The 14,013-nt window shown below is 34.3% G+C and overlaps 1 protein-coding gene across 1 annotated transcript; it reads left to right on the top strand.

The window, feature by feature from the left end:
- Window positions 1–1,000: 1,000 nt before the first annotated feature.
- Window positions 1,001–13,403, top strand: PEX5 (peroxin 5). The gene is made up of 15 exons (XM_085750428.1): window positions 1,001–1,304; window positions 1,382–1,504; window positions 2,346–2,493; window positions 2,785–2,978; window positions 3,149–3,400; window positions 4,316–4,435; window positions 5,344–5,511; window positions 6,007–6,206; window positions 6,815–7,061; window positions 7,694–7,778; window positions 8,152–8,261; window positions 10,499–10,723; window positions 12,307–12,372; window positions 12,689–12,783; window positions 12,916–13,403. Exons 1-15 carry the CDS (start codon window positions 1,179–1,181, stop codon window positions 12,995–12,997), a joined length of 2,241 nt encoding a protein of 746 aa, XP_085606554.1. The 5' UTR covers window positions 1,001–1,178; the 3' UTR covers window positions 12,998–13,403.
- The last annotated feature ends 610 nt before the right edge of the window (window positions 13,404–14,013 follow it).

Below are 14,013 nucleotides of genomic sequence, written 5' to 3'. Positions count from 1 at the left end.
ACTTAAACACACACTAATGCATCCAATTGTTCTCATATGCTTCGTTATCATCAAAACTTAAGGATTGTTTTGTTTTAATCAATTTTGGTTTAACATATTTTACACTCGTGATTCCAACCCGCTTTCACCGTGTACTTGGTTTGGCAATCTCGTACAACAAAAGAATTAAAAATAATTCAAACCATAGAGCGGAAATTCAATAGCACGCAACAAACAAGTCTGATAGAAAATTGCTTAGCAGCAAGTTTGTATAGTAACAATACTTATAATAATTTTGTCTTAATAAGGATGGTGAAATTCCTACTTACTATTGAAATTTAAATTGGAATTAAGTAACAAAGGAGGGGTTGCACTTGGCAATAGTTAAGTCAAGGCGATTAAATTCCACCAGCCCAACATTACTCCAACATTTGATGATGAACTTTGTAGAGGATTTTGGCGAGTATTAGATGACGAGCATACGTTGACTAGTCACTGAGAGTAGCTGCAAGTGCATATAAATTAGCTTCACACGAACATGGTCTCATTTGTCTAGTCTTTTTAGTGCTCTAATGCGTATACGGAAGGAGTTGAGGTTTAAACCCCGATCATGAAATTCAATTAGCAATTTCAATATTTTTTATTTTAATCATCTAGTTTTTAGAAGAAAATGTCTATAATAATTTGGAATTTGACAAAAAAAAATAAGTAAAGTTGGACAAAATATTATTCCACGAAAAATCAAATTTAGGTTTTACTGAACAATTCGTTTTTGAACGGAGCTCTTTAACCATTTGCGCCAACTGTTTGATTGACATTTTATTTTATTTTGGTACAAAGTATTAGTTTTTTTTTTTGTTTTTTTGAAGGAAGTTTTATTTTTTTATTATTTGAATATTTTTAATTAAAAAAAAATATGTTGAGAACAATAAAAAAGAAGAAAAATGAGAGAGAAGCATTATTATAATATTATTATTATTGTACACACATATAGAGGTAGGTAGATAGAGATGAGAAATACATAGACTGAAAAAATAAGACACACACGGTGAGAGGAAGGAAAAACAAGAAGCAGCTGCACCCTGCTGCAAAAAAAGGGCTTTGACGAGTGATAGAGAATCAAAACTATCATTCATCAATCCATTTCAATTCAATTCTTCTATTTTGATTCGAATAAATATAAAGTTAGTTAGTTAGTTATGGCGATGCGTGATCTTATAACGGGTGCTACTTCTTGCCCTGACCCTTCTGCTTCATCATCTTCCTCTCAAAACCCTCTCGGTTCTCTCGCTAATGCTCTCCTCGGTTCTTCCTCCAAAAATCAGGTATTATTCAATTCAATTCAACTTGTATATTATTATTCAATTTTGTTCATTATTAATTGAATTCAATTGATTAATAGGAGAGGTTGAAGGAAATTCCTACATCAACATCTACTCCTTCCGCATCCCAATTTTACTCTCAACCTCTTACTCAGCTACCTGGTTCTGAATTCGATAAACCTTTTCTCGATGCTAATTCTCAGGTGAGGATTAAAACAATTAATTAATTAATTAATCTTGTTTGTTTATTTATTTTAAATTTATTGATTTTTTAAAGTCAAGGGAACATGCACTGTCAGTGTAAACTAATTAGCAAAGCGTTGTTATAATCTATGCTTACATGGCAAGATGATGTGTTATTTATTCGATGACGGTGTAAAACTATCTGAAATTATGCTTATGTTTATATTTGTGTTTTCATGGACTTGTATCTAATTTAAATGCAAAAATGAATTTTTTATATCAAGTATGTCATCCTTTGGCTCTTATGAGTATTTTTGAAATGTGTGTAAGTTGTAGAAGATAAAAAAGTATGAGAGATAGAGATAAACATATAAAGCGCGCTTATAGTGTTTGTATTTTGATGTTCCAATAACACAGCTCAAATCGAATGTATGAATTAATTTGGTGGGTTTATTTATTTTAAATTTATTGATTTTTGTAGCGGTGCAGGGTTTGGAATTATGCTTTCTGCTTATATGTTTATCTTTTTGTGTATGTATTGGTTTACTTACACTCCCTCTGTTTTGAAATGAGCGTTGTTTAAGAATTTTACACAAATTAAGAAATGCAATGAAGGTGTAAGAATACACAATACTTTAGTAACTATTGATATGTTTCCTATTGTCAAAAACGCAAATTGGATTACAATGTTTTGAATTTTAAGAGTAGTGTACATAGTATGAATTTGGAATAGTGTATGGTTTGGATTTCAGAATCAAGCTTTATGCTTATGTGTGTGTTGGTTGACTTGTATCTATATTGACTGGATGAATTTGGTTTGTTTAGTTATTTGAATTTCAATATGAATTTTGGATGCTGTAGGGTTCAGAGTTTTTGAATAGGTTTAGGTCTGCGGGTGCGGGTGGGTTTGACGAAACGTGGGATGAGATACAACGTGATGGAAATCAACTCCGGCTCTATGATGGTAGGGGACAGCTACCACCACAGCTTCATCAACCCACACTGGATGGTAATTTCGAAGTTTCCTCTTTGGATTGTCTTGTTTTGTATTTTAAGGATGTGTGAGTAAAAAAAAGTTCATTAAGTACTTTTGCATAAGTTGTTCTTTTCCTTGAAATGGGAAGGACGAAAAACTTTGTATATGTTATTTTTGCAACCTATTATGAGGAGCTTATTAGTGTATATATTACAAATAAAATGCCTATGTTGTAAGATAAGCTTAAATAAGCTCTTCCAAACACTCACTAAAACAGAAAAAAAGAGACATCAAATTGATGTTGTTTTCTTTCCAATATGTCAGGGACACCGCAAAGAGTTCTATCTACCTTTTTGCACTCATTTCTTGACAGCAGTCGCGGTGGAATACCTTTTCATCCTGCCCCTCTTCCAGTATTGGGTTTATCTGATGGCGATAAACAATGTATACGCGACCGTAGCAGCATTATGGCCAGGCATCTCTTTGCAGATAAAAGTGAAGAATTTATCCATGCCCAAGTAAGGAAATTCATGGATACCTTCATCTAGTTTCTGCTTACTTTTTTTCTTCTTATTCAATTAATTATCTGCGTACAAACATATAGCTCTGAAGACTGAACTTTTCATTGAGGGCAAAAGAGAGTCTTTGATTTTGTATCTCTAGACTTATCACATGTATTACTTTTTAGGTAAATGCTCTTCTGTCCTCTCTAGATATTGACAGCAATGTCCGTGGCAAGGGACCTATGCCTGAAAGACACAGGGAGCTTGAAGATTATTGGAATGAGTCTCAAGGCAACCTGATACATGGTGCTCATGCTTCAGACGGATGGATTACCGAATTCAGTCAAAATAGGGAAAGATATGATAATCCCGATGCATGGGCTACTTCGTTTGAGCAACAGCATGGTGCAAATGGCTGGGCCTCTGAATTTGAACATGTGAGAAGTCTTCACTGTTCTATTTGTAGCTATAATTTTAATTCTCTCTCTGTCACACACATATATCTGTACGCAAGCACAATATTGAATCTATTAATAACATGCAATTCAAACTCTTCATCTTTGTTGAGGAAACTTGTTATGCTGAACTGACTGATAAAGCAAACATTGTAGAGTTACTCTCGTATTTCCTGGTCAAAGCTGCACAAACTCTAAATTCAAAATAATGTTAGTCATAGCATACCTATTTCTGTCCAGTCCATTAAATCTCCTGAGTAAGTGCATCTTATAATTAGTCGGTGGAAATTGCCTACTAAGTATGGTCTCCATTTATTAGCAAGTTTGAATTTTAGGGTTTCCTAGCCTAAAATGTTGCTTCCACCACTGCATGGCTATTCCTTTTAGTTTAAGTTTCACAATCAACATTATCCTTTCTTCAGCAATAGCTTCCTACCTAAATAATTCTTCATACTATATTTTCATTGTCTTGACGTTTGCGTCCATCTCCTATGGCCAGCATACTAATAGAAAGAAAGCTGTGTGATGAACGGCTTCAGAATATCTCTAGCAGAGTAGCAGTTTGATTTCTTTTCTGTTTTGAGATTATTATAATTTCAATCACAATGTTGAAAATGGGTGGGATCCAAGTAAACAAGTCATGGAATAAAATATAGCCAATAACAGAAAAAAGCATCTTTTTTTGGTGTTTATGCGATGGCCATGCGTGTGTCCACATAATGTCTTTGATGCGACGCCTTTGTTTTTCATCGGTCTTGATGCTGGTATCTGTAGGCTAGTTTTATATTGGTATCTATAAATATTTTATTAATTGATTTCTCAATGTTACACCCATATTATTTTTAATCAACTTTCTATTATTTGTTGATATTATTTTTTCTTGTTTACATCTTTCAGTCTCAATTGTCATCAGTAGATCAAATGCGAGGTATTGTGAACATGTCGAACATTGCTACAATAGAGCAGACTCGTATGCTTGCCAATACATTGGCCCAAAATGCTGACCCTAAATTTCAGGTTCATCCATTGATCTTGACTGTTAAATCTATACTTCACAAGCATATAAGTAATTGCAGTCCAATACATTATTATGTGTGAAATTAAAGATGATAGAAGTTCAATATTTTTTTTCTTTGCCTTTTTGTTAGATTAATTTTCTCCTTTCATATTGAATATTGTAGATAGATATTGAATTTGTCAAGTTTTCCTGACTGTGTGATGAAGCTGACAATTTTAAGGCACATGTCTATTATGTTCATTAACCTGAGTCAACAATCCCTCATTTGTAAGATTCAACCATATAGGTTTAGTTAGGACAACAAGAGTCTCAGTAATTAACTTGTCAACAGACTTCAATGATCCCTCATTTATCGCATTAGGGAAGTTTATTCTAGTAGTAGTATTCTAGTGATATGCTTATATTTACTGTTTTGGGCTGGAGTGTAATGCTCTAGTTTTGTGACAGTATCTTAGTCGTCACAAATTCTTTGGTAGAGGTGGTATTCTTGGCCTCCTTGAGTTTAGAAGCTAAAGGTGTCTTCCAAGAGATTTCTTGAGTTGATATTTTGCATCATTCTTTTTCTTATTTTTTCTTGTGCTTGGGCTGGTTTAGGTGTATGTTGTTTTTTCCCTTATAAAACAGCCGAGTTATTACAAAATTTATGGCGATGAAAAGGGAGATTACAAGAGTGAAGAAAAATCTCTATGCTCGTATACTGTTTATGTTGTTTTTTTCCGGGGTTTTTTGTTGATGTATAAATATCATGGAGGGAATAACAAGCTTTATGTTGATGAGCTGTTTTTATTTTGCTTTATTATTGTGTCCTTGCCATACAAAACATCTTATCCTCTTGTGGCTTTTCTTTCCTCTTTTTTTTGAAACAAAAAATTCAAAAATTTCAATAACATGTTCTTTTGGCATGCAGAACTCGAAGTTCCTTCAATTTGTATCAAAGATGAGCCGTGGTGAGTTGATTATCGATGACAATCAAGTTAAAGAGTCTGCATTACCCGCACCTGGAGATTGGGCAACAGAATACCAGCAGCAGTATAATCATGGTGATGCATGGGCTGGTGAATTCTTAAATAATAAGGCATGTCCAATAAGCAGGAAACAACATTCATTTGTAAACTTTTTATCGAGTATTGATTGGCTTATATTCAGTTAAAAAGTACTAATATTTATCAGGATGTTTCTCTTGTTTGCTGAATGTATGAGACAAAAATAAGGAAGAGGCATTTCCTGTTAAGTATAAATGCATTTACCCCACCTTATCTTCAAAAATGTTATCCAAGTTTTGTATTGAGTTCTTGAGGAGTCCTATCTATATGGGAAACAGGTGTTAGTATGGGTTCTATCACTTTGATTTCCAAGAATATTATTTCTCTTTTTTTCTTCGCGACGTTAAACATTATAGACTTACCATTGTTTTTACTTGTGCGTGCCTACATCATTGTGAACAAGCATTGTGTTATCTTTTGAATACAGTACTTCATTAAAGTTGAGAGTTGAGTCTTGGTGCAACAGTAGGATTAACTAATTGACAAGTCTTTTTCTCTAATTTTGGACACTGATTTGTGGATTGAAGGCTTATCCTAGAGCTGGACCTGAAATGTGGGCGAATGAATTTGCAACTGAAAGACAACAAAACGGAGCAGCTGATGACCAGTGGGTTGATGAATTCTCAAAGTTGCATGTTAATGACTGGGCTGAGGAATTTGGTCAGCAGATTGGTGAAGGAGCCTTTGGGGAAGGCTCTTCGGATAATTGGGCTCAGGCATATGATGAGTAAGTCAAACTTTTTCACTAATTGAATTTCAATATTTTTCTACCCTTACATAAAGAGAAACAACTTTTCTTTCAAGTAATTATTGAATAACCCTGGACTACGCCATTATGCGAACTTCCATGAATAGAATTTGAAGTTGCGAAGAGATTGGAAAATCTTTTTTTGGCTGATCTATTTAGAATTCTATGTTAATTAAATGTTTTAGTCTGATTTCTACCTTTCCCCTTGAAGATAGATATTTCTTACCATTCTTGATTCCATTTTGCCTAGTTATTTTTAGTTCAAAGATACCAGTTTCTCCTTTTTGAAAGGTGAAATTACTCGCAGAACCTCAACATTTATTGATTATCAATGTAAATCACGATGATAGACACCCTGCATTGACCAGATGTATATTCCATTTGTAATTAATTAACCTATAACCTATATCACCTAATGGATTATAATAATAGAAGTAATTCATATAAAAAAGATATTGCTACTATTTTCTAACACTACATATTTGGGTTGTGGCCACTTACGTTCCCCTTAAACTTGAAAGTGTTCAATGCCAGCATGGAGGTTATTCCCTTGAATTAATCAGAATCTCTTTTGATGTTATGTGAAGGTTCTTGAATGAGCAAGTTGCTGCCAAGCAGCGGTCAGATAGTTCAAGGGGCGTGTATGTGTTTTCAGATTTAAATCCTTATGTTGGTCATCCAAATCCACTAAAAGAAGGCCAAGATCTGTTCAGGAAAGGGCTTTTAAGTGAAGCAGTTCTAGCACTAGAAGCCGAAGTCTTGAAAAACCCTGAAAATTCCGAAGGATGGAGACTACTCGGAATAGCACATGCAGAAAATGACGATGATCAACAGGTTAGGTTATGCTTTCTTGTTGATAAACTCCCCTATTTGTGTAGACTGTTATAACATATGTTTTTGACCAACCACTACAAATAATACATTAACATGGTGCTGTACAGATTTTCTACTGAATTACCAATTTTTTTTTATCAATTTAGTTATATTTACGTTTCAACTGCCTATAGCAGAACAGTGTTTCTGTCCAACTAAATATGCTATTCTATTTTGCTTCTTTATATAATATGATGTAATTTTTCAATGTATGCAGTAATCATTCCATCCTGTGAATTTTATAAATTTAACATAAAATGGTTTCAGTTAGTTTATATAAATTTGACATAAAATGGATTCAGTTAGTTTATATTTGTTGGCCATTTCATATTTACAAAAATAATATTAAATGGGTATTTCCATAGAGTATACTGTATAGCATCATATTGTTAATTCTTTGTTGTTTTTATAGTAAATCATTTTGCTTTCTTTCTCTACCGCCCTTTTGTACAGGAATATTTATTGTTTATTATACAGTTTAGTCATCCACATTCATCTTAGTTATACTACGATTGATCTATCACTTTGTATTTTAGATGTTTTCTTTATGCAGTAACTTATAGCTTTTGTAAAAACTTTTCAAACCTACACAGGCAATTGCAGCGATGATGCGTGCACAAGAGGCTGATCCAACAAACTTGGAGGTGCTTCTTGCTCTTGGTGTCAGTCATACAAATGGTCAGTGACTGACTGCTTCTGATATCTCAATAAATGATATCTTGTACAATAGGAAATTAATGTAAATTCAAAGGCTGCTTTGTCATACCATGCTTTGACGCTTGAATTGATTTTGTGTTCAATTCTTCTAATTTTTTATGTTTTTATTCAATAGAAATTGTAAGACTTGGACTTTGGAGAGATCTTTTGAGAAACTAAAATACTTATATTTACTTAACTTCCTATTTTTCCTGCTTAGGATTCTAATAGACCATTTTGTAGTTGTCTTCTATTTTAGTGAATTTATTATTGCAAGCATTGATGCAAATGACTTGTAGGTTTAACATTGGATTCCTGAATAAAAATTATTGAACATATGTGTTGGTTTTTGCAGAACTGGAGCAAAATGCTGCTTTGAAGTATCTATTTGGATGGCTACGGAATCACCCAAAATACGGAACGATTGCCCCACCTGAGATGTCTGATTCTTTGTACTATGCTGATGTAAGTGGAATTGAATGCTTCCTGAATATCATGTCTGCTAAAAGTACATTATGATTTAGATATTTCCACATAGCTGACCCCACCTAGTGAGATACGGCTTTGTTGTAAGATAAAAGAAGAAGATAAATAATGAAGACTTTGGTTGAATATGCTAATAGTGTAATTTTATTGTAAATAACTTGTAACAAAAGATTAAACAGTAACCTCTATTTATAGGGATACACAACTCCTAGTTCTAAATAAATAGGGACATTAGAAAACAAATCATGATAATAACTAGGAAATATAGAACTAATCTTATAATATCATGATATGTTAAGATATTTTCTTATTTACTCACACTCACTCTCAAGCTATATAGCTTACTAGTTTTTGAGCTTGTTACATATATACCCTTTAAAAAAGAGAAAACTGGCAAGTGTGGTAACCAAATCCAAAAACATATCTTGGATAAACCAAGGAGAAACACCAAAATCATAAGTCAATAAGGTCGTGCCCAAGAGCAAACCACCAAGCTCCAACCCAAGAAATCACCGCTGGCTTTCATGAACGATAATGCTAACAGCGGCTGAACCCCTTACTAGAAGGTGTCACAAATTTGATCCATGCTAAATGGTGAATGGCAGTTGATGCACCACCATATCTTGGAATAGACTGTGGCACCTTAAAGCACCATAGTTGGGGGGTCAACCTTGAACTAAAACAAACAGATTAAAGAAAACCAGAAGAGTGGAACCTACACGATGGAAGATACGTTCTCACAGGAGTCCCAAACAAAGCAATAGTGTATTAACACATTCTCCCAATCCCAGTCCATTATTTTAACGTTTCAATCAAGTTGGGATGCATTTTTTTGTCATTCCCATGTACAGTCAATCCTTCTCCAAGCGGCGCCTTTGTAAATGTATCTTTTAAGTTGTGGGCTTTATTGAAAATATAAAATGGAAATAAGAGCCTTGATTTGTTTTCCTTTCTGAAAAATAACTATCCATTATGTTTATTACTGGATTAAATAAATATGGATGGCAGTTTTATTATATGAAGCATGGACACTCCTCGGATTAGGCGTGTCCCGGTGTCGAACATGTGTCAGACACCGACACATTGATTACACCAAATTATGTAATTTTCTCAAATTATTAGCGGTTTCGGCGTGTCTGTGTCGTGTCTGTGTACGTATCTGTATCCTTGCTTCATAATCTCATCGGTGCCTTGTTGGAAAAGGCTGAACAACTTCACTCATCAATTATTGTAGGCCATATAAAATTTGAGCCATGACATAAAGCTTACCTTCAATGCTAGACCTCCCTCTTCACTCATCAATTATTGTAGGCCATATAAAATTTGAGCCATGACATAAAGCTTACCTTCAATGCTAGACTTTATATTGGATCAAGGTTGTTAAAATCGCGATCTAACACCCAAGATCGTACGATCTTGCGATTCCGATGGCCATCACCGATCTGGAGCGGGTTGAAGATGTAAAACGACGGCGGAGCGGACGGCGCGTCGAGGAAAAGCGGTAGATCGCAGAATCGGCGCTTCTCTGTGTTTTCTGCGATGGTTTTCAACCCGGGCCAGAAGAGATGACCCGACTCGGGTTGACCCGGCACCGTCCAGCATGGACTTGACCCGTTCGGTTAGATTTAGACCCGTTTCCACTTGAAAAGGCCAGATTATACCATTAATTTCGTTTTTTGGGACTTGGTGTTTAATTGAATAATTAGGTTAGGGAATTGGGAATTTTTCTCCTCTTCTTCTCTGAAATTGTAATTATTTCAATGAATCAATTCCCTCTCATCCTTATTTGTTCTATAAATTTCAATCATTCCTTAACACTTCTCAGTTCTCATCTCACAGTTTGCAATTCCAAAATAAAAATTATGGTTAATGAAAGTGTTTTTTTATGAAAGGTTATTTTTCTTAGTTTCTTTTATAATTTTGTCTATTATGTGGGATCTTACGATCCTTGTTACGATCCTACGATCTACGCTCTTTCTATACCCCAATGATCTTTAGTGAGATCTCGATTTTGACAACCATGCATCGGATAAACATACTGAAACAACTATGTAACAATATTTAGCTTCAACACTATACCTTCTATCTCATCCCCGATTCTAACTTCTTTTTGAAGCCAAGTTTTATTTGACAAACATCCTGAAACACTTATATAACAATATTCATTCAAATATATCTTATAGTTGGTTTTGAAAGACTGATATTCCTTTTTGCAGGTTGCTAGATTATTCAACGACGCAGCTGTAATCTCACCTGATGATGCAGATGTTCACATAGTTCTTGGGGTCCTGTACAACTTATCAAGAGAATATGACAAAGCCATTGCAGCTTTTGAACAGGCATTGAAGCTTAAGCCACAAGATTACTCTCTCTGGAACAAGCTTGGTGCAACACAAGCAAACAGTGTTCAAAGTGCTGATGCAATAGCGGCTTATCAACAGGTATGTACTTGAATCAATCCTGATTTGGCAGTAACTTTAATGTTTATGACATTTAGATTTAATTTATAAGAAATGTGATTATGATGTGGTCCTTTATTGGCGTTTATGTTTGGGGTCATGACTCTGTTCAAAACCTAGGCTTAGCCTATTGTAGAGTATATCATGGTTAATAGTTCTGTATATGTACTGATGTTTCCGAGTGGAGTTTGTTATGTGTAAGAATAAGGACATTATTAATAAAATAGAATATTTAAGCAACTGCATGTTGGCTTATTATGGTATTGGAGTATGGGCTTGTGTAAGCACTACCCTTGTGTGTGCAGAAATAAATTGTATTACTAAGAATGTAAGTTGAGTACAAGGAGAACTACTTGTGGCTTCGAGATGAAAATTGGAGACTATACTTGAGCATCTTGAGTCAGTCATGCTAAATGATAATGAAATAAAGGGAGGTGTATACTGTAGGATCCAATTTAGGTGGATAAAATGGAGAAGTGCTTCAGGTGTTGTTTGTGATAGGAAAGTGACGCTCAAATTTAATGAAAATGTTACTCACAGTTATAAGACCTTCAATGTTGTAGGGATTGAATGGTTGGAGGTAAAGAAACTATTAATTAAATTATAAGGTGAGACTTTTCAATGCATGAGTGGACATTCAAGACATGATTTGGGCAACTGTATTGGAATGAGAGTTAGGGTAGCACCTAGTGTCGAAAAGATGAAAGAGTTTCAATTTGAAGTGATTTGAGCATGCAACGAAGATGACCTATAGAGTATAGAAACCCTAGTAAAGAGAGATGTTACTATGTTAGGAACCTATACCTGGTTGATTTTCCAATGATAGAGAAACAAGATATTCGCCAGTGAGTTTATTTGATAGAAAGAAAAATAGTACACAAAGGAGTTAATCTCCCCTAAACTAGAGCATACTCTAGTTCACAGCTTTACAAACTAATTTCTTAATCCTCACTAGAAAGGGTAGCCCTTTTTATAGATTATAGGGCCAACAGAACAGCAATTAAAAATAACAGAATGTAACAGAAAGCTAAACAGAAAACTACCCCCAAGTCCTAAGACACTCTTACTACTAACAAATTACCTAACTATCGAATTACATTCCTGCCTTTCTTTTTGTAGTAAACTAGCCTAAGTTTATCTTGGTACCTAACAGTAGATCTAGTCAAAGAAAAACTATTGGCCAAACCATTAATAGTTTAGATTTAAATCTTTATCACTAGACTTGATTTACAATTGGACACTGGTGTTGTTTGGTCCATTGTAGCCAACCTCACCTACTGAAAGAAGACTTTTGTTGCTGTTGTATTCTATCTCCTAAAACATAAACTGCTCGACTTCTAATGTGAGATACTGGTCTCTTCATTATTAGGCTGTTATATCGTTGTAAGATTTTATTGGCAGATATTGGAAGTATTTTGTTTTACTTTGTTTTCCTTTTACTGTTTTTATGTTTGTATAGATGGGATTATTCCCAGTTTCAATTGTATCAAATGTACTGTATGAAATATGTTCTTCCACAATGGAATTTTGTTTTTTTCTATTGACCTAATCAATCTTCATTCCAGGCGCTAGATTTAAAGCCTAATTATGTTCGTGCTTGGGCAAATATGGGTATCAGTTATGCAAACCAGGTAAACTCCTTACACGGATTTTAGCTTTATTTTATTGTAAATTTTATCAAATTGAGAAAGGGAAAATTTCATATAGGTCCTCTCTCTCTCTCTCTCTCTCTCTCTCTCTCTCTCTCTCTCTCTCTCTCTCTCTCTCTCTCTCTCTCTCTCTCTCTCTATGAATACCCAGTTGGTCTTATTTAAAGTCGGAGGACCAAATTGATACCACTTAAGTGTTTGGAAGACTAAAAGGGGTGTTAACTCTTGATTTAATATGTTGCATTCTAACTGTATTATGAAACCATACTTTGTTATTAAATTCTGCATTTCCTTACAGGGCATGTATGACGAGTCTATTCGTTATTATGTTCGAGCGCTTGCAATGAATCCAAAAGCAGAGAATGCATGGCAGTATTTGAGAATTTCGTTGAGGTATGACTTCAAAATACATTAACAATGAAAAGCTGAACGGTATTTGACCGAGGCCATTAAGATAGACACCATAGAAGTTAGTTTTCAAAATTTATGTTCCTGCTACTCAAACTTCTGTCTCCCATTTTCCAGTTGTGCTTCCAGGAATGACATGTTGGAAGCTTGTGATAGTCGTAATTTGGACCTTCTCCAGAAGGAGTTCCCTCTACAGTAAGTTTTGTGCTAATGGGCGAGTTACAGAAAATTCAAATCCACGCTGCGCAGTTAGTTCCTTGATTTTACTTGAAATTTTTTCGATTGGTGCAATTTCTACCAAAGCTCACTGTAGATGTCGCCGTTCGTACAAATATGGCAGGAGTGGTGAAAGACTGATCAAGTGATCAAGCCTGCAGGTGTATACATAGTCATTCTATTGATCTTTGAACATATGGTGCATATCATGAAAATATACTTATATGAGTTATAGGCAGCACAGTTGTACTAAATCTGTGAATGATACAAAAGTTATTTATCACGCAACAGCTGTAATACTCAAGTATTGGAATGTGGCTGTTCCATTAAATAAGTTGGGTTCATTCACATTGTGCATGTAGGCATATAAATAAGCAAGATTCGTTGCATATCTTGCTCTAACTTTATTATTATTATTATTACCTGATAAATAATCAAATGATTGAACTCAAGCCGTTAATAAACCTTTGAGAAAAACTATTATGTTCGATTTACTAGACTTTGACGTTGTACCTAGGCATTTTTTAGGTTAAAACTTTCTCCTCCACCATTGTTCTCGACATGTGTTATGGAATTTATTAATATATACGTATGCATTGTGACTTGGCATGTGTAATATTATTCTTTTGGCAATACTTGTAAGGTGGAAGAATAATTATTGGTTAAACTCATTCTTTCAAAAAAAAAAAATTATTGGTTGGACTTTATTTATTTCCAGACCTATCTTTGGATTATCAAGGTCTCTTTTCAACTGGAAGGTTAACGCAAAAAAAAAAAAAATAGATAACCTAAATATTGTATATCTTCCAAAAGTTATATCGTGAACAAGCACTCTTTAATTGGTTGAACTCCAGAGAAATTATTGTATAGTCACAAACTCAAATTAAAGTTATTTAGGCAGGCAGTTATAAAATACACATCATTTAGTTATTTTAAAATTACATGATATTTAATGATTTTCTCTTTCATACTTTTTATATTCAAGTGAGTGTATCTAAA

Source organism: Medicago sativa, chromosome 3 (assembly GCF_051527215.1).
Source record: "Medicago sativa cultivar Bolivia chromosome 3, Bolivia_mono, whole genome shotgun sequence".
NCBI lineage: Eukaryota > Viridiplantae > Streptophyta > Magnoliopsida > Fabales > Fabaceae > Medicago > Medicago sativa.
Note: the sequence above shows the minus strand (reverse complement) of the source record. Positions and strands in the feature narration are given on the sequence as shown.